The sequence below is a fragment of the Biomphalaria glabrata genome, chromosome 10 (genome assembly GCF_947242115.1).
Source record: "Biomphalaria glabrata chromosome 10, xgBioGlab47.1, whole genome shotgun sequence".
Taxonomy (NCBI): domain Eukaryota; kingdom Metazoa; phylum Mollusca; class Gastropoda; family Planorbidae; genus Biomphalaria; species Biomphalaria glabrata.
In genome coordinates this window covers 2,162,817-2,187,110 of record NC_074720.1, presented here as the reverse complement: position 1 = coordinate 2,187,110, position 24,294 = coordinate 2,162,817, and the positions used below count along the sequence as shown (strand labels likewise).

General features: G+C 38.8%; 2 protein-coding genes across 4 annotated transcripts; one reads left to right on the top strand and one right to left on the bottom strand.

Annotated features, from left to right (window-relative positions):
- Positions 1–986: 986 nt before the first annotated feature.
- LOC106056733 (uncharacterized) lies at positions 987–11,414 on the bottom strand. 3 transcript variants are annotated; one of them, XR_008780382.1, is made up of 7 exons: positions 11,320–11,414; positions 9,783–9,960; positions 8,988–9,105; positions 7,464–7,633; positions 4,354–4,488; positions 1,249–1,708; positions 987–1,193 (listed from the first exon to the last, which is right to left on the bottom strand). XR_008780382.1 is itself a non-coding variant. In XM_013213569.2 (6 exons), the coding sequence occupies exons 2-6, from the start codon at positions 9,912–9,914 to the stop codon at positions 1,325–1,327; spliced, it is 939 nt and encodes a 312-aa protein (XP_013069023.2). In that variant the 5' UTR covers positions 9,915–9,960; positions 11,320–11,414; the 3' UTR covers positions 1,212–1,324. The 3 variants fall into 3 exon arrangements, 2 of the variants coding, with proteins under 2 accessions (XP_013069023.2, XP_055901285.1); XM_013213569.2 differs by lacking the exon at positions 987–1,193 and having other exon boundaries at positions 1,212–1,708; XM_056045310.1 differs by lacking the exons at positions 987–1,193; positions 4,354–4,488 and having other exon boundaries at positions 1,212–1,708.
- A 2,486-nt stretch (positions 11,415–13,900) lies between these two features.
- On the top strand, positions 13,901–23,237 carry LOC106059609 (uncharacterized). The gene is made up of 7 exons (XM_056045291.1): positions 13,901–14,057; positions 14,932–15,055; positions 18,787–18,945; positions 19,633–19,711; positions 20,242–20,400; positions 22,331–22,440; positions 23,099–23,237. Exons 2-7 carry the CDS (start codon positions 14,951–14,953, stop codon positions 23,153–23,155), a joined length of 669 nt encoding a protein of 222 aa, XP_055901266.1. The 5' UTR covers positions 13,901–14,057; positions 14,932–14,950; the 3' UTR covers positions 23,156–23,237.
- Positions 23,238–24,294: the final 1,057 nt, after the last annotated feature.

Sequence of the window (24,294 nt, the reverse complement as noted above, 5' to 3'; positions counted from 1 at the left end):
ACAAAATATGGTAACGTATGTTGTATGTTGTATATTTTTTTAACTGTTCCTCCTTTACGAGGCTGATATCTTCTGGTAAGATCGATTACTTTGCTCTTAACATGACAACATTAAAAGACAAATTCTAGTTCCGTGATGGCAGGGCCGGCTTTAGACCAGTGCAGCCTATGCGTGCGCAGTAGGCCCGGGGCTAATTCTAGATTTAAATTATTAATTTAAATTAAACCATTATGACATATTAATTATAAGATTTCACGCAATCTCCTGATTTTCTCTCCTGGAAATCTCCTAAAATGCCAAAAAGTACGAAAAAGTCCTGGAAATATCCTGAAATTATTAAAATCTGCTAAAAACTAATAAAAATCTTCTTTACAATAGACAAAATTGTCATTTTGGGGTGTCATTCAGTATGGTAAACACCACTCCTACGCGTGATTTAAAAAAAATGCATTGTCTGTTTTCATTGAATAAAAATATGACCATACCAAAGACAAATTTATTTTTAATATACAAAATCTAAATGTTTATTTATTATCCTAGCCAGACTGGGCCCCGAGCAATTCATTTAGATTAGGGCCATTGTTAGGGCCGGCCCTGGGTGATGGTCAAGAGATCTTAGTAGACGGTACACAAAATGTTACTGCATAACTAATTCATGATTTATTGTCTACTTTGCGGGAATACCCACTGACGTATGTGTGCTTAAAATAGATTCGTCCTCCAAACCAAATTTAAATTAAATGTGTATTATACTTTTTACGATCAAAGAGTTTTTCTCGTATGACAGACCAGATGGTAATTCTCTTCCCAAAGATGTACATCTGCTGTCAAATTTCTTGGAAATTTCTTAGATAGGCCTACTTTTTCGAGAACCGTGTCAAGGTTTTTGTTGGGGTTTTTTTCACCAGAAGAAGAGTTTACAAGCTGAATAGAGGAATTTTTTTTTTTTTTTTAAAGATTAAACTCTTTGAGAATTGAAATTTCATTTTCACATTTATTTTTACTATAATCTTAGAGTAACAACCTAATTTTGGATGACTTCTTTGACATGTCACTATGACATTGGACATTTAGTTAATCTGCACAGAAGTTGAGTGCCTGTTTGAGTTGCAAAGTTTATACTTTTGAGACAAACATTTTGTTCATTATGCAACATTGTTTTTGTTCATGAACATTTTGTTGTTTATGAACATGTTGTTGTTTATGCAACATTTTGTTGTTTATGAACATTTTATTGTTTATGAACATTTTGTTCTTTACGAACATTTTGTTCTTTACGAACATGTTGTTCTTTACGAACACCCCGGTTCTATTAACGTTGTCTCTACAATTTGTTTATGGGGAGTGATTTCCTGCGTTGATCATCTTTCTTAACCGGCGCCTCGACATCAGATTTGATAAGGGAGTTCGCCCTACCACGGAAGGCGTAAGACAGATCCACGGTATCTCTCGTCAGCTCTTGTACCAAGCTTCGCCGTGTTGCTGAGTCCCTGCGTCTGGTCCCAGCACTGGCGTCATTTGCAAACTGTCCCAGCGTGGAGAGAGTGCTCCCGCGTCTTCCTGTACTTTCGTCGTCTGCTAGGAACATGTTAAAGTAGTCACTCCCTAGACTTTCCCTCAGCCTCGCAATGGTCTTGGAGTCCTTATCGCTGTTACTCGAGCCAGACGTCTTTTTGGTGACCGGGTTCATGTATTTAATGTTGATTTTCTGGGGAAACGAAACAGAAACTATATTAAGGAGGAGTGCAGTGCAGTGCATTGGCGTGTGGTCCTTGTGCAATGAGGACTAGGCTCGTTCCCTAAGAGCCTAAAGCAGTTTACAACACCTTAACAGAAATCGTTTTAGAACCACTTAAAAGATCCTGTGCCGATGCTATTGTCAAGTGACCAGAGCTAGGCCCTCATTAACTCTTTCTCTCCTAACTGATTCCACCCAGAATGTGGTAAATAATTACAGAAAGAGTTAATAGGTTATCGGATTGTATAAACAGTGGCTTTAGTCAAAGTGGAAGTAGATTAATATAAAAGAAACTCTCAGAAATTAAAAAAAAAACCAGTTGATACATATAGACTAGTTTAAAAGCGATCCAGTGAATTAACTCTTTCTCTCCTAGCTGACGATACCAGCGTTGATTCCAGCATAATGTGGTAAATAATTACGGAGAGAAAGAGTTAAAGAAAAGTAAATCGCTTGGCTTCCGAGCAGAGAGGAGTCCTGATATCGAAGATTTTTTAATTTCGGGATCCTGAAGTCGTCTATTAGTCCGCCCAGCTCTAATGAGTACCTGACATTAGTTGTGGAAAATGAAAATAAAATTCGGGTAGGTCGTTGTGCTGGCCACATGACATCCTCGTTAATCGAGGGCCACAGAAGGAGATGACCTAAACATCATCTGCTCCATAGATCACAATGTCTGAAAGGGGAACTTACTTTGCTTGTACTGTACTGTACAAGGGAAAAAAATCTGCTGGTCAAATAGTTAGAGACCAAAGTTTCGTATTGGACACTGTGTCAAGCACAACAACACATGATGCTGTAAACTGTGTCTAAAAACGAATTATAACGACTGTCATTTTACTTGACGCAAGAATTCCCAGGCAAATCTTTGAACTCTACGGTACAGACATGTTCGCTGTATGTAATACAGTCTACAGAGCCGTCATCCTCCCTACATTGCTCTATGCCTCAGAAACATGGACAGTGTACAGTAAACATGCAAAGAGACTAAACCGCTTCCACATGACATGTCTGAGAAAAATACTAAATGTCAAATGGCAAGACAAAATACCAGATACAGAAGTCCTTCGAAGAGCGTGTCTGCAAAGCATCCACACAATCCTGATGCAGTCCCAGCTGCGATGGGCAGGTCACGTCTACAGAATGGAAGACCACCGCATCCCAAAACGACTCTTGTATGGCCAACTAAGCGAAGGAAAGCGCTCGCAAGGTGGGCAAAGAAAGCGCTTCAGGGACACCCTCAAAGCTTCTCTGAAGGCGTTCAGCATAGAACCTGGCACCTGGGAGACAGAGGCACACGACAGAGCATCATGGCGTCACACTGTGAAAACTGGCGCACAGGTTGCTGAGGAAAAAAGAACAACGCAGGCAGAAGAAAAACGCCAGAAAAGAAAAGCAAGACAAACGACACTAGCTCCAGCTGGAATAACCTGCCCAGTGTGCAGCCGAACATTCCGGGCTCACATAGGTCTCACCAGCCACATGAGGAGGCATAAAACCCCAGTGCAAAGCCCTCAGCCCCCTGGATGACAAAGTGGTCATCATCGAACCACGATGGACGAACTATATATATATATATATATAAATATATATATATAATACACATAAATATTGACAACTTCGAAGATTTACATAAAATTAGATACAGAATAAACTAGCTCTAGGATGGCCATGAACAGTAACATGCGCTTTATTGTTTAAGTACACCTCTGCCCCTGAAAATCTAAGTGGTTCCTGGTGATAATTCCCACCGCACGCCACTCATGACTACGCAAACCAGGGAGGAAACTCCCATTGATTATTGTTGATGTTGACGGTCGTTGACTTGTAGCACCAAGCCGCTGGTAGACAACTAAGCCACTGTAAGCGTAATATATCTTAACTTTTAAAAATTGAAATAATTAGAGCCACTTCTTAGTGAATAAAACTAAATCTTAACTTTCATTACAATATAAACAAATTCAACTTGAGATGGAATGCAATAAATTTAACATGGTATTCTGAACGAAATCACAAAGAGGAGTGGCTCAACCAATGGGCATCAGGAAACACAGGCAGAGCCATGTACAGAGAAATGACTACGCCTAACAAACTGGACAGTATTAACTTCCTCCCCCGCAAAGAACAATCTACAATCTTCCAACTAAGAACAGGACACACACCACTATTAAATTACCACCTGAACAAAATAAACTCCACACAACTACCCCTTTGCAGACATTGCGCCCACCCCTTTGAAACCGTAAACTATATCCTCTTTGAATGCCCCTCCCTAATCCACCTTAGGCAGACCCTACTTCCACTACAGCCCAACATAACCAACACCCTGTACGGCAGTGCTGAACAGCTGAAGAAAACAGCACACTTTTTTTCCTTGGCACAGTCTGCAAAAGAGATCACAGCTCAGCAGCAATAAAGCTAGCTAGAAGAAGAAGAAGAAGAAGAACGAAATCTAATTCACTACCAAAAACACGTCTTTTCAGTCTCGCTTTCTGGAGTCGTCTCCCCTATCTAAGACAGCTGACGACACTGCCGTTTATCTTTCATCATACTCAACCAATCGCTAACCTCTTTCCACCGTCAAGATAGAAACACACACACTAGTCCAACTTTACCTTTAGACGCAAGAGAACTGATGCGTAGGCCTTCCATCCCTGTGTGTTGGCTATGTCCTCCAGACCTGGAGTCGCGTATCTGATGAGGTTATTGCGCATCAAATACCCTTGCCAGACTTCATCGTCGCTGCATAGCTGCAAGAGAGACCATAAAGACACTTGGCCAGCCGCTTCTTACATACTGCTGTAGACATGTCTCACCCTTACTAAATCTTTCCCACGTACTGACCAGCAGCCATACGACTTGTACACGAGGACGGGAGACTGATCAGTTGTGTTATTGTAATCAAATAGACTTGTTAAAACAATATTATTACTTAAGTCTAGTACAGGGGTGGGCAACATTTTTGTATCGAGGGCCACATTAAAAAACGTTTGGGAATGGCGGGCCGCACATTCTTAGAAAGATAAGTTTGCTGTGTAAAATGTCTTTTAATTCATATATACACAGTGTTACGCCTTGTTTGAAAAGATTTAACATGCATTTACATTTCATATGTAAACAATCAATTTCAATAGCAATTACATAAGACATGAAATTTTGTCTTCCACTCTTCATTAGAAATGTTGGTAACAAAGTCACAGTCAATGTCCTTCAAGGAACATAACAATTTCATCCTTGAGAGTTTATATTCTTCTCATTGGCCTTGCACATGCTAAACTAGCGGATACATTGGATTATTTATTCATAAATCAGAACTACCCTTGTTTAACTACTTCACTGTGTTTTGTGTCAATTAATGTTTAAATTACATGCGGCTTTGTGCAAACTTTCCTGTTTAAAGTTCATGGTTCTCAGTCAAAGATAAAGGTCCATCAGTTGTTACACTTGCCATCTTGTTCCAAGCCTACCCAACACTCAGACATTGTGTCTTGAATTGAGTGTATTGATGTATAACCAATAAGCATAATCTTCGTTTACTTAAAACTTTTTATAATGAGACAGTTTCAATAATTTATATAGATACTTTTTAAATATTTGCACTTTTTATATCTATATACTGTGGGCACACCTGATTTATGTAGGTGTCGGCGGGCCGCATAAAACAGCTCGGCGGGCCGCATGTGGCCAGCGTGCCGTAATTTGCCCACCCCTGGTCTAGTACATTTATTTTTTCTCATATCAACTTCAATTTTTAATACTGTAATAACTTAAGGAAGGCAACTCAACGAGGCACATCGATGTTTATTTACAGGACATCACAAATACATGTAGAACAATATGTCTTTAGCACAGCATCTTTATATCAGCTCTCACTTGGGCGGAAATCGCTCTCTTTCTCTCATGTCAACATCCTTCCTAGTCTGGTCACTAATAGTGCGCACCTTCTTTCTGCACTATCTTGGATGGCGGTGTGCATGGCAAGGTTATAACAGTACTATAATAAAAGTTACATTTAGTATTGTTTACGAGGAAGTGATTCAAGTCATTTCAAGTTTTACAAGTTAGAATATAATACGCCTACATCGGATAAGTTGTCTACCAGCAGTTTGGTGCTACAGGTCAACGACCGTCCATAACACTGTGTCAGCTTCGACCTGTTGGTGCTATAGATTCGCTAAATAGATTAACTTTTAATGACGTAGTGCTTGGGATCGATTCGTTAACTAAATGAACTTTTAATGACGTAGTGCTTGTGATCGAATCGTTAACTAAATGAACTTTTAATGGCGTAGTGCTTGGGATCGAATCGTTAACTAAATGAACTTTTAATGGCGTAGTGCTTGGGATCAATTCGTTAACTAAATGAACTTTTAATGGCGTAGTGCTTGGGATCAATTCGTTAACTAAATGAACTTTTAATGGCGTAGTGCTTGGGATCGAATCGTTAACTAAATGAACTTTTAATGGCGTAGTGCTTGGGATCAATTCGTTAACTAAATGAACTTTTAATGACGTAGTGCTTGTGATCGAATCGTTAACTAAATGAACTTTTAATGGCGTAGTGCTTGGGATCAATTCGTTAACTAAATGAACTTTTAATGGCGTAGTGCTTGGGATCAATTCGTTAACTAAATGAACTTTTAATGGCGTAGTGCTTGGGATCGAATCGTTAACTAAATGAACTTTTAATGGCGTAGTGCTTGGGATCAATTCGTTAACTAAATGAACTTTTAATGGCGTAGTGCTTGGGATCAATTCGTTAACTAAATGAACTTTTAATGGCGTAGTGCTTGGGATCAATTCGTTAACTAAATGAACTTTTAATGGCGTAGTGCTTGGGATCAATTCGTTAACTAAATGAACTTTTAATGGCGTAGTGCTTGGGATCAATTCGTTAACTAAATGAACTTTTAATGGCGTAGTGCTTGCAGTAGATTCGTTTACTAAATGAACTTTTAATGGCGTAGTGCTTGCAGTAGATTCGCTAACTAAATGAACTTTTAATGGCGTAGTGCTTGCAGTAGATTCGTTTACTAAATGAGCTTTTAATGGCGTAGTGCTTGCAGTAGATTCGTTTACTAAATGAACTTTTAATGGCGTAGTGCTTGGGATCAATTCGTTAACTAAATGAACTTTTAATGGCGTAGTGCTTGCAGTAGATTCGCTAACTAAATGAACTTTTAATGGCGTAGTGCTTGCAGTAGATTCGCTAACTAAATGAACTTTTAATGGCGTAGTGCTTGCAGTAGATTCGTTAACTAAATGAACTTTTAATGGCGTAGTGCTTGCAGTAGATTCGTTAACTAAATGAACTTTTAATGGCGTAGTGCTTGCAGTAGATTCGTTAACTAAATGAACTTTTATTGGCGTAGTGATTGCAGTAGATTCGCTAACTAAATGAACTTTTAATGGCGTAGTGCTTGGGATTGATTTCATTTATATATCGCCTTTTTAAGACACACGATATCAACTCAGGATTTTTTAAAAAGTAACAAACATAAAAGGTAACAAACATAAAAGATCTAATCTAAAAAGGAAAAAAAAAAGAAAACAATTTAGTATATAGATATTGAGATAACAGATCGATCTAGCAAAGAACAATAACTTTTGTAAAATACTTTTGTCTTATTATTCCCCTTTTATACTCGTTGCTGTTTCCCGTAGGCCCACTTTTTAAGCCCATTTATAAGTGTGTTTACAGCGTTTCCGTCTATTAAAAATTTACCTTTTTAAAATACTTATTTGTCCGCATCAGACGATATATGCTCGGCAGCGACAAATGTTCGATTACCATCAACTGTATCTTTTTGCTCACACGGCTCAAGTAATCGATTCTTCCCTCGATCAGATTGTCTATGTATTCGAGCTCGCCCAGGCCATGATGCATGATGCATGCTGTCAAGAAAAAAGAAAAAGGTCTTGCCGTGACGTCAAGAACTGCCAACTCGTCAGCCATTCAATTTCAATAATGCTATGGAACACTATAAGTAAAATCTCTCAACTTAGAGACAGCCCCGGACAGAAGATTAGACGATAAAGCAGCATTAATATATAGAACTGGGAAGCGCGGTGGCTGAGCCGTAAAAAGCGCTTGGCTTCCGAACCGAGGTCCGGGGCTCGAATCGTGGTGAAGACTGAGATTATTAATTCCAGCATCTTCGGGCGCCTCTGAGTCCACCCAGCTCTAATGGGGAAAAGTAAAGACGGTTGGTCGTTGTGCTGGCCACATGTCATCCTCGTTAACCGCAGGCCACATAAATAGATGACCTTTATATCACCTTCCCTACAGAGCACAAGGTCTGAAAGGGGGACTACTTTTTTATGCATAAAACACTAAACCATAATTTACTAATACATAGCCTAATAGAATACCCCGAAAGGCACAAAGATAAATGCATACCTACCCACCGTAAGGTAGGTCGAGTTCATATTACTATATTAGGGAAGGTCCGGATATTACGTAACGTCTAAAGGGTGGATGGGGTATACAAATTTGTTGCAAGGGGTGAAGATTTGTTACGTAACAAAAAAATATTCAAATGAAATAACAAAACTTTTATTTTAGATCAATGTGTACTTTTAATTCTCGTGTTTATGTTTGTTATGTTATCACAGCGGCTTGAGCCTACACCATGCTTGTCAACAGATACAGCGGTCCATTGACTTTCGCGGGTCCGACTTTCACCTACCACGGTGTCCCTCTTAACATACGCCCCTGTCCCGTACCTGCCCATTGGTTGAATAGGTCAGCCTAGCGGGGGGGGGGGAACGTGAGGTCAGGACTGCAGAACCACAGTTGAACGGCTAGGCCTGTTGATGCGAGACCATTCGTTTTAGTCTAGGTCCTAGGCTGTCCGTTAGGAGAAATCCTTCCTAACGGTCGTCTGGATAAAGTGGACGCATCATCATCATCATTATCATCAAACTCCTTTGAGCAAGGTCATGAGAGGCTCAAATCCTCTCTTGCAAATGCCCTGGGCAGAAACCCTTCTGTTTTGCGTCGTGTATACATTTTACCATATGGTTAGAGCATCGGTGGTTTCCAAGACCTGTCGAGACGGAGATCAGCAAGTCTGGGGGCATAGACGCTCTGATTCCCTAATGGACTCTACATTACTCTACAATGATACATTTGACTATTCCAAACTTTCAGATTCCGTAGTGTTTGTTATAAAAAGTTAAAAAAGAAATTAAATAAATTTTATCGAGGTGCTAATAGGCGCCACTGATAACATTGGACAGGAAATACCTCTGAATTCGTGGCTTTGTTTGAATTCCGAGTAAAGACATTTGAACTTCTTTGGCGCCAGAGTCTCTTTGGACGAAACTCGAAAAGGGTTCGTAATTTTCCAGACCGTCATGACAAGCTGTGGAAACCAGTTTGTTCTTAATGTATACACTAACAAAAACAAACTGAATCAACTTTTTAAAATTAACTAATTATCGAATTATTACATTGTCAATATTCATATGTATGCAGTGATCTGATATCAAAGACCGCATCACGAATGAAGAGATTAGAAACAGGATTATTACAGCTATTGGATTCCAAGCTGACCTGCTAATCCTGCTAACTACTGTCAAAAAACGTAAACTCAAACTCTATGACCACGTCACAAGGACTTGCAAAGACCATCCTTCAGGGAACAATACCAGGAAGAAGAAGAAGAGGAAGACAGCGATGGGAAGACAACATGAAAAAATTGACAGGCCTGTAAGTGAATGAAATTCTATTCAAGGCAAAGGACAGAAGGAATGGAGAAAGACCGTTGACAGTTCTTGTGTGGTGCCCCAACGGTTCAACAGACTAATGGATAGGCAAAGGTGATAATTGTAAATGCGGAGTTCTACCCCTTAGATAAGCGCTTTTTATAAAAAGTATTTTTCAAGTATAAGCTTATTGGAGTTCAGCTCTCTACATAACATTAGATTAGATTTGAACATTGATACACATTGGACGTAAATTTTTTTTGGGGGCTTTTGTTTGAATGAACGTCTGTAATTTATATAAGATAAGAATAAACTTAAGTTTCGGAAGCCTTGCCTCATCTGCGGTAATGTCCAAGACATAGAAGTCTTTTTTAGGGGCGCAACTCACGCCCTCTGAGTGGTACAGGATGCCCTCTTCGTTGACCCAGTGCTTGCACACGTGTCCCAGGGGCGCCACGTCCGCCATTACATTGAAGCCATCTTGAATCCACAGCAACGGGAAAATTGAAAATCTGCAACGAAAGAAGAAAGAAGTGTAATTGGGCCGAAATTCAACAGTCACTGATGTGAACATTCTAAAAGTTAAAATGTCTAAGTGTTATAATTAAGGTAAGATGTTGAATTCCCTAGATTGTTGAAGAAAAAGGGATAAATAACACAGCGTAAATCCTTAATTTACATTGTTATTAAAATGAATTTTATAACAGTGCCGGCCTTAAGGATAGACAAAACAATGCCTAATTGGTGGGGGCCTGGCACAGTACTCAAAAACAGTTTTTAGAGTAGCACAAATTGTGAAACATGGATCGAATCTCAATCAAAGCAGAACTCTACGGCTCTACGTCTGCTAGCCTCGATCTGAAACATAGCAGAACTCTATGGCTCTACGTCTGCTAGCCTCGTTCTCAACATAGCAGAACTCTATGGCTCTGTGTCTGCTAGCCTCGTTCTCAACATAGCAGAACTCTATGGCTCTACGTCTGCTAGCCTCGTTCTCAACATAGCAGAACTCTATGGCTCTACGTCTGCTAGCCTCGTTCTCAACATAGCAGAACTCTATGGCTCTACGTCTGCTAGCCTTGTTCTCAACATAGCAGAACTCTATGGCTCTACGTCTGCTAGCCTCGTTCTCAACATAGCAGAACTCTATGGCTCTACGTCTGCTAGCCTCGTTCTCAACATAGCAGAACTCTATGGGTCTACGTCTAATTGCCAAGTCTGTACTGTGATTCAAGCTTTATTTACGAAGGTTTAGATCTATTGGTGAGACTTCATAGAATACCGATGTTTCTTCCTTTTGGTGAAATGTTGAAATGTTTATTTCTAATCTGGTAATCATTCTTGCTATCGGCGTGTTGATTTAGTGGAAAGTTTTTAACTCATTGCGTATTTTTCGGTCTTAATTTTTTTTTTAGGACACCCTATTCAATTCGCCTAGGGCCTTCCTTTACCTAAGGCTTAAGGCCGGCTCTAGTTATAATACTGAAATATTACAAAAGTTAAAATGAGTTGAAGATAATCTAAACAGATCTAGTCCAAACCTCCCGCAGTACGGGGGATAACAGCAGGCAGGTTATGAACCCGGCAACATCGAAACGACCAAACCACAGTCTAGCGAGCATACTTCACGACCAGGCAGTCATCAAGCTTAAGGATAACTGCAGTGTTTCCCATACTACCCAAACCTTGTAGTGACCTGCATTTATTTCAACATATGATGCAGACAAAGCCGTTGTCCGCCGACGGTCTCTTTTTTTTTTTTTTTTTGTCTTCTGTGACTGTATTGCTAATTTATATTTAATTTAGACCTTCTAGATCTTAAATACTTAATGAAACTTAGATCAAGACAGGATCCAGTTTTTCATCTTTACCTCAAATTCAAAAACGAAAGTCCAATTTTATTCTCCCTATTGACTTAGTATTGAAGACCTCGATCTACAAAACAGCTTAACTAGAACAGGAAGTGTTGGAAAGTACAAAAGAAGGAATATTAAATAGGAAACAAATATTAATAAAAATCTGCGCGTTGAATCATAATAAGAACACAGTTCTTGTTAGCGGCATGTTCTTGTGTAAAGGTGTGTGTGAGTGTGTGTGTGTGTTTATGTTTGAGAGATGTGGGTTGTTATGACGTAGATCTCATTTTACTATATGGGCAATCTGTGCTCCGTGTGATTGTCAAAAGAGTTGAGCCGAAGGCTCTTCGAGCTCTAGGCGTGTAAGCCTGCTTGAACAATGCGTTCTGTCTGGAAGAGGTCCAAGTCAATGCCTATGTAAAACATTGCTATTTCCGATATATTCGGCACTCCGGGCGCATGGACTCGAATGCATGGCCGAAGGCCGAGCACAACGGGAACCTCCGCCATTTTCCTATGTTGTACCAAGCAAACCGTGCAGGACTCGCCATTAGTGTAACGGTCCCTTGAGGAACGGCGCATGGATTATCGACAGGGACGTGGAAGCTCTCTTTCAACTCCGCACCGTGCAATGGGAAGGCTCTCGCATTCTCTTGGACACTCCCACAGGAGTTTTGTTTTGCTATTCATTTAGCCTCAAGTAATCGTTTCCACCCGAGTGCCACGTTAAGGCAGAATAGCGTACCCGGAAAATCTGTGCTCCTATCAGAGCACAGATTAGGACACTCGGTCATGCGCTCTTCGCAGGACATTTTGTCCTGTACTAAAGATAAATTTTGTTTGTCACATCCCCAGACAATATCCTCTTTTGATTTCTCTTGGCGCGGTGGCTGAGTGGTAAGGCGCTTGACTTTCGTACCTGGGATCCTGGGTTCGACTGCTGGTGAAGACTGAGATTCTTAATTTTGGGATCTCCGAGTCCACCCAGATCTACTGGGTACCTGGCATTAGTTGGGGAAAGTAAAGGCGGTTGGTCATTGTGCTGGCCACATGACACCCTCCTTATCTGTGGTCATAGAAACAGATGACCTTTACATCATATGCCCTATAGATCGCAAGGTCTGAAATGGGAACTAACTATTTTTATTGTACCACTAAATTCAGAGTATTCTTTTTAGCACATATTTATTTTACAAACTTGTGATATTGACATTTTAATTACTATTCAATATTCTGAATTGAATTTGTGTTTAGATAATTCTATTCAATGGTCCCAGGCATAGTGACTTACTACTGTACAACTTTAATAGTCAGTCACACTGCCACTGAACCGCATCGCGACAACCTGCATCAATGTGTGACTGACTTTTCAATGCTACGCACTTCTTGGCCAGAGAAGGAGTTATCTTTTATCTTGAAAGAGTTGTCTGCCCACAGCTCATGCTGGTCAACAACGTAAAGTGAATGTTAAGGCTTTAGAGAGGTTTTTTTTTTCTGTGTCCTTTATATACAAGATTGTTTTCCTTTGTTAGTGAGATCACTCCATCGTTTATTCGATAAATGAATTCAAGTGAATAGTTTCTAAAATTATAAATTTAGCTTTATTTATATATTTGCCTGCTTTCATAGCCGGATTTGCCCTGGGGCAAGATTTTTGTGAAGGCCCCTACACATTTTTGAAAGCTGTTAATTTGGATTTCGGATATTTGGCATATCGGCACAATTTAGGCCATGTCGTGCCCGATTCGAAGGCTTTAATAAAGATCCACTAATGAATAAAAAGAAGTCTTTTATCTAATAGCATGCAATATAGTAGAAGAAATATGTAGGCCTACTTACTATTTTGTGGAACTCATATTTCCTTTTTTTTTATATTTAATATGCATAATTTAGTTTTAAAAAAGGTGTATATGTTTGAGTTTGTAGAGGATAACGGTATTAACATATTTCGGGCATGCTACAACTATAAGTGGACACTTCTTAATCACGACATTGTTTCCATGTTCTTATCGATTTAGATCTAGACACAGGGCAGGTTTTTAATAAGTTGCGTAATTCTATTTTCTAGATGTTTCTTTTTATTTTTTTTTATTTCTTTTAGGACCACTAAATTCACTTTTGCCTAGGGCATCCAATTACGTAAGGCCGGCCCTGCTTAACGTAACTTTAATTAACAATATACACAGATTAAACGTATAATGAGATATAGCAGAACTACAAATGTAAAGATAATTTAAATAAAATGTAGCGCACTACAAATACACGCCTTTACGTCTTGGCTGTCTCATGTTTCTGGTTCATGTTCAACCATCACAAAAGTCTTTTTATTTCTATTTCACTTCAATTACGTCAGACCTCCTCGTGGTTTTATCAGAAACTCCATAGTCTACTCAACCAAAAATATCCGCTCCCATTTTCTCATGGTTACAATATAAACTCGCACACAAACTCCCCATAACACTTATAATTAGCTTAAAATACTTGTTGTTAATTTATGTGTTTAATATTTCTCACAAATCTTGAACCAAATAAACGTTGTCCCCTTCTTTGGTCTAATTAACAAAACATCACTTAATTATCTAGGTGAATAATACAATAGATCAGAGGCAGGCGTGTGGAGATAACACAAGACACTTAAGATAAAAACTTTCACAACGCTTTGACACAACGTGTCGACTGATGAAGTTTCAAATTCTTTGAGCGCTCCAAGATTCGTTGATGCTTTGACTACGGATTTGTAACATTACCAAAAGGTACCGGTAATTATTTTGATATCAGGATTTTAAAACAAAAATATTCAGTCATGCCCTTGTTTAAGACTTAGTTATACTTTTTCTCTAATAAATCTTATCTTATCTTATATAATACAGACGTTACTTCAAAAAAGAAGATGATTACGTCCTATGCGTCATGCATTTAGTCATGCATATGACTTAAATTTTGCCAAGTCACTGGTTTTCCTGGCTAGCTCAGGCAACCCATTCCATGCTCTAATAGCACTAGGGAAGAAGGAGTATTTGTACAACTTTGTCCTAGCATATGGGACGATGAATGTGCCTTTAAATCTGAGTGCGAAATTAATAAGCATAGGTCAAAATAATCGTAGGCCTATTCCCTCTCTTATCTTATAAATTACAGACGTTTTTTTCAAGTCAGAAGATACTTATATCCTGCTAGTATACAAGTGTCTACCTAGTCTTGCATGTGAACTAGAAACGGAAATTCTTCAAGGGAAGGTAACCCTGAAAAAAAAAACTATTTTTTTGTTACCTGTGAAGATAGGTAGGGCAGTCATTGGTTTTCCTGGATAAGACGCGGTAATGCCACTATGGTCGATGTCACCATGTGAAGTTAGCTCAGGGTGGCATCCCCCCTTCCCGCTATCAAATTTATCCCCTTTTCTCGATAGATATTCATTCAGAAAACAATCTTCTGAAACAAAACAATCTTCTGGAACAGATATGAATATTCTGAAATGAAAACAATACCCTAGAGCACTATTATGATGTAAAAATTGTGGCTGCCTTTTTTAAATTCACCATGATAGTAGGACTACCGTTTTAAAATTTATCTCAATAATACTTTTTTTTTTTTTTTAATCAAATTCTATTTTTATATCTATTGCAGCTCAAGGTAGATAATCAACATGAATGGCTTCTTTGTGTTCATTGTTTATCTTCCCTTGATTGTCTCAACCTCGGCGCCGATTCCCTGCTGCTGGTACAAACAGTGGGAAGGTTTTGTCGCCCAGGTATTTAAATAGAAATATAGGACAAGGCATTCGTGAAAAATATTATGTATATGTCACACTAACAAACAGCCTCTGCTATCTTGGTTCTACAATTCAAGGCAACCTGTCTGTAGAAGAGGAGATAAAAAAAAAAACGCATAGGGTAGGCAGCATCGATTTTCGCTAGACTCTGACCAAAAGTTTTGGGAAAACCAGAAGCTCACCACAGCGACCAAAATGGAGGTCTACAAGGCATGCGTTCTTAGTACGCTTCTTTACGGCAGTGAGTCGTGGACTACCTACACCAGGGGTTCTCAACCTGTGGATCGCGACCCCCTTGTTGTCGATTGACGATTTGCCAGGGGTCGCCAAAGACCATAAAAAAAAAGGATTGTTTTTGTCTATTCTTCTATTGCTGTGTGTATTTGCGGGGAGGGGGGGGTCGCTGCAGAGTGGGGGATTGTAAAAAGGGGTGTCGCCGAGCATAAAACGTTGAGAACCGCTGACCTACACAAAGCAAGAGAGAAAACTAAACTCATTCCATTTGCGCTGTCTCCGATAGATCTTGAAAATAAAATGGAAAGAAAAAGTGTGCAATACTGTGATCCTCGCGCGAACGGGCCTTCCCAGCATCTTTACAGTCCTCAGTCAACGCCGCCTGCGCTGGGTCGGACATGTTCGCCGGATGGAAGACAATAGCATCCCGAAAATTATTCTGTTCGGGCAACTTGCGTCTGGCTCAAGAAAAACTGGTCGCCCCCACCTCCGTTACGTTGATGTGATATAAATGGATTTAAAATCAGTGAACATTGGTACTGACCATTGGGAAGACATAGCCTTAGACCGCACTAGTTGGAGAGAGACGGTGACCAAGAAAGCTATGGACAGCGAGAAAGCATGGACCTTAATCTCCTTTAAATTGTAGTAACAGACATATTGTCTTCATAAATACAAGAGTGTGAAATATTTTTTTATCGGATAGTTTTTTATCAAAAGTCAAAAGACATAGATCTTGATATTCTATATTTTAAGTTTATAAAATAAACTCATTAATTCGACCTTCCTTTTCTGAATACAGCCTATCCACTATAAACACAGTCTGGTATCGTGGTCCAGTATAATGAATGGACCTCATTCACCAATCGTAAAAAAAAAACAACATTTAGTCACGTGACCATATTGATAAAACAACGAAAAATAAAATCACTAAATGACTAAATGTTGTTTGTTTACGATTGGTGAATGAGGTCCATTGATAATCACAAGAATCAACTTAAGCTAATCCTAAAAAACGAATTCACATATAGGCCTATCCAATAAATCCTCAATCTCTAAAATAAAAAATAAAAACATTATCTGTTGAAAAACCACCCAAGAAATCGCTTTTACACAGCTCTCGTGAAGTCTCGTGTGTCCCCTGGAGTTATTCACATTCCCGCGCAAAACAAAAAAAAACTTACGTCTGCTCAGCACGTGACCAGTAAGAAAAGAAAAAAGTTAGTAACGGAGGAGGGGGGATAAGGTTTACAACAATATTTATACAGTGCGTTTTAATTACAAGAAAAACAAAAACTTTAAAAAAAAAAGGTATTACGAAATGTAGAGGTAACAATTACGCCTGAATTCGAGCGCGTTGCTAACACCTCCTCAGGCCCTCGGGCCGACTTTCTAACCACTCTGCTAGTGAGGTATTTATAACTAAAGAAGGTAGTAGGGCCTATAGTTAAAAATTATTGTTTCGGTTTAGAGCGGCGACCTATAAAGGGGACTAATTCGGCTTATACCACCAATTCAGTCAAGTATATTTTCTTTCCTTTATTTGAGGTCCCAAACAAAATAATTAATTACCAATAGTTAATTAACTAATTGTTTTTTTTTAATGATTCTTGTGTTGTCAGGTAAAAGAAATAATTGTGCAAAATTTCAACTTGATCAGAGTTCGGGTGTGGGAGAAATAATGAGTACAAACTTTTTACCTGACAGACAGACAGAGTGAGTTGATGTAAGCTTTGTTAAAAAGTGTAGCTAATGTTTTACACTGTGCTATATAGACCGCATGGTCTGAAAATGGACCTTTACATTTTCCAGTTGAGAGCCTGACGATTTAATAATAAATATTATTTATAGGTCTGAAGTGTGTTGATTGTATTCGCAAGTCCTCATATGGTAGAACTTTGTAATGCTGAAAAATAGACTAATAATTGAATAACAAGGTATTATATATAACAGGTAATAGCTATATGAATACAGTGAATAACAAGGTATTAAAGATAACAGGTAATAATTATATCAGGCCAGGCATGAAATATAACAAGAATAATAATAATAATAAAGTTCGTCTTCAAGAAAAAACATTAAGAGAATACAGTATTTCACATGGCTAAGCAGTCCTAGCAGTGACCTACATATTTTGCCAAATGCAAGGCAGACATAATCGTTGTCTGCCGTCGGTGGTCGGTTTAGGTTCTCTTTCCGCCGTCTGCCTCTGTCCTCGGCTGTATATAGTTTAATATTATTAAAGGATCTTTGATTCATTAGCTGTTTTAAAGATATTTAGTGGTGGGTGTAGCAAGGTGTCTGTGGGTCCAGTTGCCACATTTCTTTTTTCTATGACTGACTGTTAGCGATGGTTTTATGTGGCCAGCACAACGACCAGCCGCCTTAATTTTGCCCAGATAATGTTACGTACCCATTAGAGTTGGGTGGACTCGCTGGTGTCCTAAAAATTACGAAATTCAAAATTCCAGCCTTCACCGAGATTCGAACTCTAGACCCATCGGTTCGGAAGCCAAGCGCTTTGCCACTCAGCCACCACCCCCTTTCTTACAAATAAATATAATCAGGGAGGGCATCCGGGGCTCCACTAGAAAGGGGCCTCTACAAAAGAAAAAACAATATATCAGAATTTGGACTATCTGCCCTTACAAAACATGCCATCTGCCTTTACAAAGCATGATATCTGCCCTTGCAAAGCATGTTATCTGCCCTTACAAAGCATGACATCTGTCCTTACAAAGCATGACATCTGCCCTTACAAAGCATGTTATCTGCCCTTACATAGCATGTTACCTGCAATTACAAAGCATGACATCTGCCCTTACAAAGCATGTTATCTGCCCTTACAAAGCATGCCATCTGCCCTTACATAGCATGCTATCTGCCCTTACAAAGCATGACATCTGCCCTTACAAAGCATGTTATCTGCCCTTGCAAAGCATGACATCTGCCCTTACAAAGCATGACATCTGCCCTTACAAAGCATGTTATCTGCCCTTACAAAGCATGTTATCTGCCATTACAAAGCATGTTATCTGCCCTTACAAAGCATGATATCTGCCCTTGCAAAGCATGTTATCTGCCCTTACAAAGCATGACATCTGTCCTTACAAAGCATGTTATCTGCCCATACAAAGCATGACATCTGCCCTTACAAAGCATGTTATCTGTCCTTACAAAGCATGTTATCTGCCCTTACAAAGCATGACATCTGTCCTTACAAAGCATGCCATCTGCCCTTACATAGCATGCTATCTGCCCTTACAAAGCATGCCATCTGCCCTTACAAAGCATGCCATCTGTCCTTACAAAACATGCCATCTGCCCTTACATAGCATGCTATCTGTCCTTACAAAGCAAGTTATCTGCCCTTACAAAGCATGCTATTGGCCTCTACGCTATCTGCTCTTGCTTAACCTGCTGTCTAAAAATTAACTGATATGCAATTCCAAAAATTCCAACTATTGTTTAATTAGAAACATGGAGTCTATGACAGTGTCGGCAACTTTGCTTCAGTCGCGGACATACAAGGAACGATTCACATGGATTACAATCGCCTCATGGTAGTCAATGACTTAGTGATGACCAACGCCAGCCAGGTGTTCGCCTTGTCCAGCATTGAAGATTACAACAAGGTAATTATGGAGTTTATTCAATTAATAATTTAAAATATATGCATAAATGGCTAGACTGCTACGTTTGATGTGTGAGACAGAGAGAGAGCGAGAGAGAGAGAGAAAGGCAGAGAGAGATTCAACAGAGAGAAACACAGAGAGTGAGAGAGAGGCGCAGAGAGGGAGAGAGAGAGACAGAGAAATAAAGAGAGGCAGAGAGAGATAGAGAGACATAGGCAGGGACATGGAGACAGAACAGAGAGAGACAGAGAGAGCGTGAGAGGCATAGAGAGGGAGAGAGATAAAGAGAGATAAAGAGACAGGTACAGGAAGACAGAACATAGAGAGACAAAGAGACAGAAAGACACTTTTCTGCACCACACCGATATCCTTGAAGTATCTTCCAGCGTCTCCCAAACTTCTAAGTTGACTAGGGTTGTGATGGTTGACTAGGGTTGTGATGGTTGACTAGAGATGTGAGGAGCGCTGCTTTACACGCAGTGGTTGACAACAGACGACGCTCTGCTTTTTGGCGCTGGTATCCACAATCTCACGCTACTTCCGGTCTGTTATTAAATTAATCCTCTTGATAAACGCAATATACAGATCTATATAAATCTTGATGCTCGAATGGTTGGTTAGTGTGTTTGCTTTAATGAATAGTTGTGTGATTTAAGATCGTTGTTAATTAGTTACATTATTTTACAGAATGTTTCTTATACAATCATAAGTGGTCAATGTTACAAGGCTCCACTTCGAGGTCGGCTGCAGGACAATTGCGTGCCAGGTAAGTCTTTTGAAGGCCTAATTCCACATGAAAAATTCCAGATGTATTTGAAGTATGCTTGTTGATTTGAGATATTTAGCTAAATTACGTTGGTTTAGTTACTCTTAATTTACTGGTTCTCAAATAGATATCCCCTATTACATTCGAGACATCTTTCGCATAGGGCATAGAGAATCATGATAGCTACATAGTTTTAATCTTATTTAATATATTACAGATGTTACTTCAAAAAAAGAAGATAGGTAATTGCGTCCTATATATTTCATGTGTCAATCTAGTCATGCATGTTAATCAATGACTTAAACTCTGCTAAGTCGTTGGTTTTTTTTTCTGGCTGATTCAGGCAAACTAAACATAATGATTTTGAGGACTGGTAGACCTAGAATTGGATGCCCACCATATGATAAACAATTTATGGGCCGCATTGTATAGAAATGCCCGGACCGATTTCGACACACAGTCCGCCCCTGACTAAACATATTAGGCCTTTAGTAATTAATAGAGTGTTATGTTTGTTTGATTCCATCCAGAGAACTCTCATTATCTTGGAAATCACAGTTATCTAGGTATTGTGGCTGACACTTGGATACTCCCCTACTACAGCAAAATTCTGACAACTTCAGTGCGCATGACTGTCACTAGGGACGGATGTATCCCAATTCAAGAAGTGCTGTTGACTATATCCTCCAGTAAGTATTGGATTATTCAAGAAGCCTATATCAGCTAATGGAGTATTGGAGCTGGGATATTAGTTCTAGTTTATATAGGTCTAGCTAAATATTGGAGTTGGGATATTAGTTCTAGTTTATATAGGTCTAGCTAAAGAGTATTTTGACAGCATAATTAATAGACTCTAGTTACTGAGGGATATTCAAAAAAGGAGTGAAAAAAAAGTTTCCCTTTCAGATCTTGCGAGCTATGGGGTAGATGATGTTAAGGTTATCTGTTTCTATGGCCAACGGTTAACAAGCAGGGTGTTTGTTATGTGGCCAGCCTTTACTTTCCCCTACTAAAGTCAGGTACACGTTAGAGTTGGGTGGACTCAGGGGCGCCCTAAGAATCCCGAAATTCAAAATCCCAATCTTCACCGAGATTCGAACCCAGGACTCCAGGTTCGGAAGCCAAGCGCTTAACCACTCAGCCACCGTGTCCCGGATATTCAGAAGATTTTCTTAAAAATGTTATATTCATAATAATTTCAGGAAGTGAACTAAAGTCAATTTGGAAAGTAGATCTAGACCTCCTAGTCTGGGTTGATTTTCATGTCACATTCTAGTGACTTAGGCTGCCTGGTCTTGCGCTATGCGCGCTGGCCTGTCGTTCGGACATCTCGATGGTCCCGGGTTCATACCCTGCTGCTGCTATCCCCGCCGTCCTGTGGAAGGTATGGACTAGGAAGTAGACTATCTTTAACTCTGAAGGAACATCCGAAACATTTTACGAAAAAAATATGTAAGGCTAATGTTCGTTAATACCCATGATCCCTTTATCAAAGGCCCAGGAGTGCGCCCTGGAGAGGAAACTTTGGTGCTGCTGGAAAGTGTCTAAAACAAAACCAAAACCAGTGACTTCCATTCTCTTCCGAGACAGAAGGTGCCATATAAATACCCATTAATACAGTACCGGTACGAACAAAAAAAAAAAAAAAACCTAATTAAACATTCCTTTGAATTGAAAATTTCACCAGAAATTGTAAAAACAGCAACCTCCTTTAGTTTGCGATCTCTAGCTTCCCCGAAATGGGGGAAAAAAACGCTTTTTTTTTTTTTTTTTGGTTTGGTGTAATGCACAAATTGTAAGACAAATTTCCTTACGGACAATAAAGATTATTATTATTATTAGTAGTAGTAGTTTTGTGTGGTCCGTCCGTCACGTTTAGATCGTAAAAATACTTTGAGGTAACTGTGTGACAGGTCCGAGGAAAAAAAAATGCTTGATGGTAAATCATAGGCACACAGTTAAAGTCCTAAAAAGACATTTCTTTTTTGGTCTTTGGTTTGAGCTGAACGTTCTTTGCAGCTACTCCTGGCAAGCAAATCTCCACGAATGCTAAAAGAATTACTTCGAAACTTTTTTACTTATAAATGTTATCGTTTGTTTACTTTTATTACTTTATGTTGTTTTTTTTCTTTATATCTTATATAAAAAAAAAAGATGATTACGTTCTACACTCTAAAGCGCTTGGCCTCTGAACCAGGGGTCCGGTGTTCGAAACCTGGTATTTTCAATTTCGGGATCTTTGGGCGCCTCTGAGTCCACCCAGCTCTAATAAGTACCTGACATCAGTTTGGGAAAAGTAAAGGCGATTGGTCGTTTTGCTGACCACATGACACTCTCGTTAACCGTAGGCACAGAAACAGATGACCTTTACATAATCTGCCCTTTAGGTCTCAGAAAGGGGAACTTTTACGTTCTACGCGTCATGCATCTAGCCATTTAACCAATGACTTAAATTCCGCCAAGTCACTGGTTTTCCTGGCTAGCTCAGGCAACCCATTCCATGCTCTAATATAGCACTAGGGAAGAAGGAGCATTTGTACAAATTTGTCTTAGCATATGGGACGAAACATGTGCCTTTATCTTTGTATTATCTTGTGTTTTTTTTTTTTTTACCCACAGCATCAAGTTTAAGTTTTATTAACATGATGAATATCACTCAAGGTATTGTAGACCCCAATATATTTAACATACCAAGTATATGTCAACAGACTCCTATACACAGTTCACAGGTAACGAAACATTCAATGCAACTTTCAGTTATTTTCGTACCTACAATAAAGGCAATAGGTTTGCACCATAAGGGCATGGCAGCTGTGTAGTAATCACATGGCTTCTAATCCTTTTGAAGATGGAGATTTTACATTTTATCATTAGACGGCCTTCCTGCCCTCCCCCCTTTCCAATCTAATGGGTACCCCCTATACTAGTAAAGGCATAAGGTTATTGTGCTGGCAACAGAGTACCGTCGTCCACAGTTCCGGGAAACATGCCCTATGGATTGCAAGTAAAGAGAACTTACTTTTACATCGTTTTGTGAGATGATCTTTTCCCCTTTGGAACATTTCAGTTTCATCTTTATTCCTTCCCCTGGCGTGTTCAACCTCTTCCACCCAGGACCCCAAACATAATCAATAAATTTCAGATTAAAAAATAACTCTCTTTAGAAGTAAGTTTTTTAGATTTAAAATGCATGATTTTTTTTTAATTTTATGTTTTCATTTGCTAAATGATGACGCATTATGATGGAAACTTTTAATCAAAGTCTCAAGTCTAAATTACTTTGTATAACTATTTTTAAAAAATATAAGAATTTTGTTCGCTTTGACTAAGAAGACACACTCTGTAATTAAGCTAATTATGTCTCATCCATATATATCTACTTGACAGGTTCCCTTAATGGATCTTGTAGGTCTCCATTCTTTTGTGAAGTACAAAATTGTTTAGCCAGAACTTCTTGCACTGTTTGATTTCCATGTTTTACTTATGTCTTTGTTTGATCACCATTAAATATAATTATTAAACGCAAGAGATATTCTTGTAACTTTTTTTGTTGTTTTATCAAACTTTATACCACAAAAAAAACTATTACTTCAATTACAAATTCAAAGCCTAATTATGGTTGTTATTAATTGGCACAGTATGCTAATTTTAGACCATGTCCAGCCCAAGAAGATTAACATGCATGACTAGATTGACACACGGTAACGTCTATAATATATAAGATAATATAGAAAAACAAGTCTTCTCAACTCATCATCTATTTATTTACCCCCTAAGAGAAACCCAAATCAGAATCTTTTAAGCTGTATAAATTTGTGGGATATATCTTTATTTTTGTAAGTTTCCTACTAGATAAATCCATTATCTCCTGTCCAAAACTTCCAGCTTGATTGAGATGACAAGCAAGAATTGAATGTTTTAACAATGATCCTAATCGCAGACCTTGCAGATTAAACAAATAGTCCAATCCAGATAATGAAACCAGCAACTTATTTTGACCGAATCATCAAGTACAGAAACACATCCTACTATTCAGTCGAATCTTGTTAATAAGACCAGCAATAAAGTACTAGAAAAGTGAAATAAAGCCTCAATAAAGTACTAAACAAGTCAAAAAAAGCCTGAAGGAAGCAATAGAAAGTAAAAGAAAGCCTCAATAAAGTACTAAACAAGTAAAATAAAGCCTCAATAAAGTACTAAACAAGTAAAATAAAGCCTCAATAAAGTACTAGACAAGTAAAATAAAACCTCAATAAAGTACTAAACAAGTAAAATAAAGCCTCAATAAAGTACTAGACAAGTGAAATAAAGCCTCAAGGAAGCAATAGAGAAAGAAATAAAGCCTCAATAAAGTACTAGACAAGTAAAATAAAGCCTCAATAAAGTACTAGAAAAGTGAAATAAAGCCTCAATAAAGTACTAAACAAGTCAAAAAAAGCCTGAAGGAAGCAATAGAAAGTAAAAGAAAGCCTCAATAAAGTACTAGACAAGTAAAATAAAGCCTCAATAAAGTACTAGACAAGTAAAATAAAGCCTCAATAAAGTACTAAACAAGTAAAATAAAGCCTCAATAAAGTACTAGA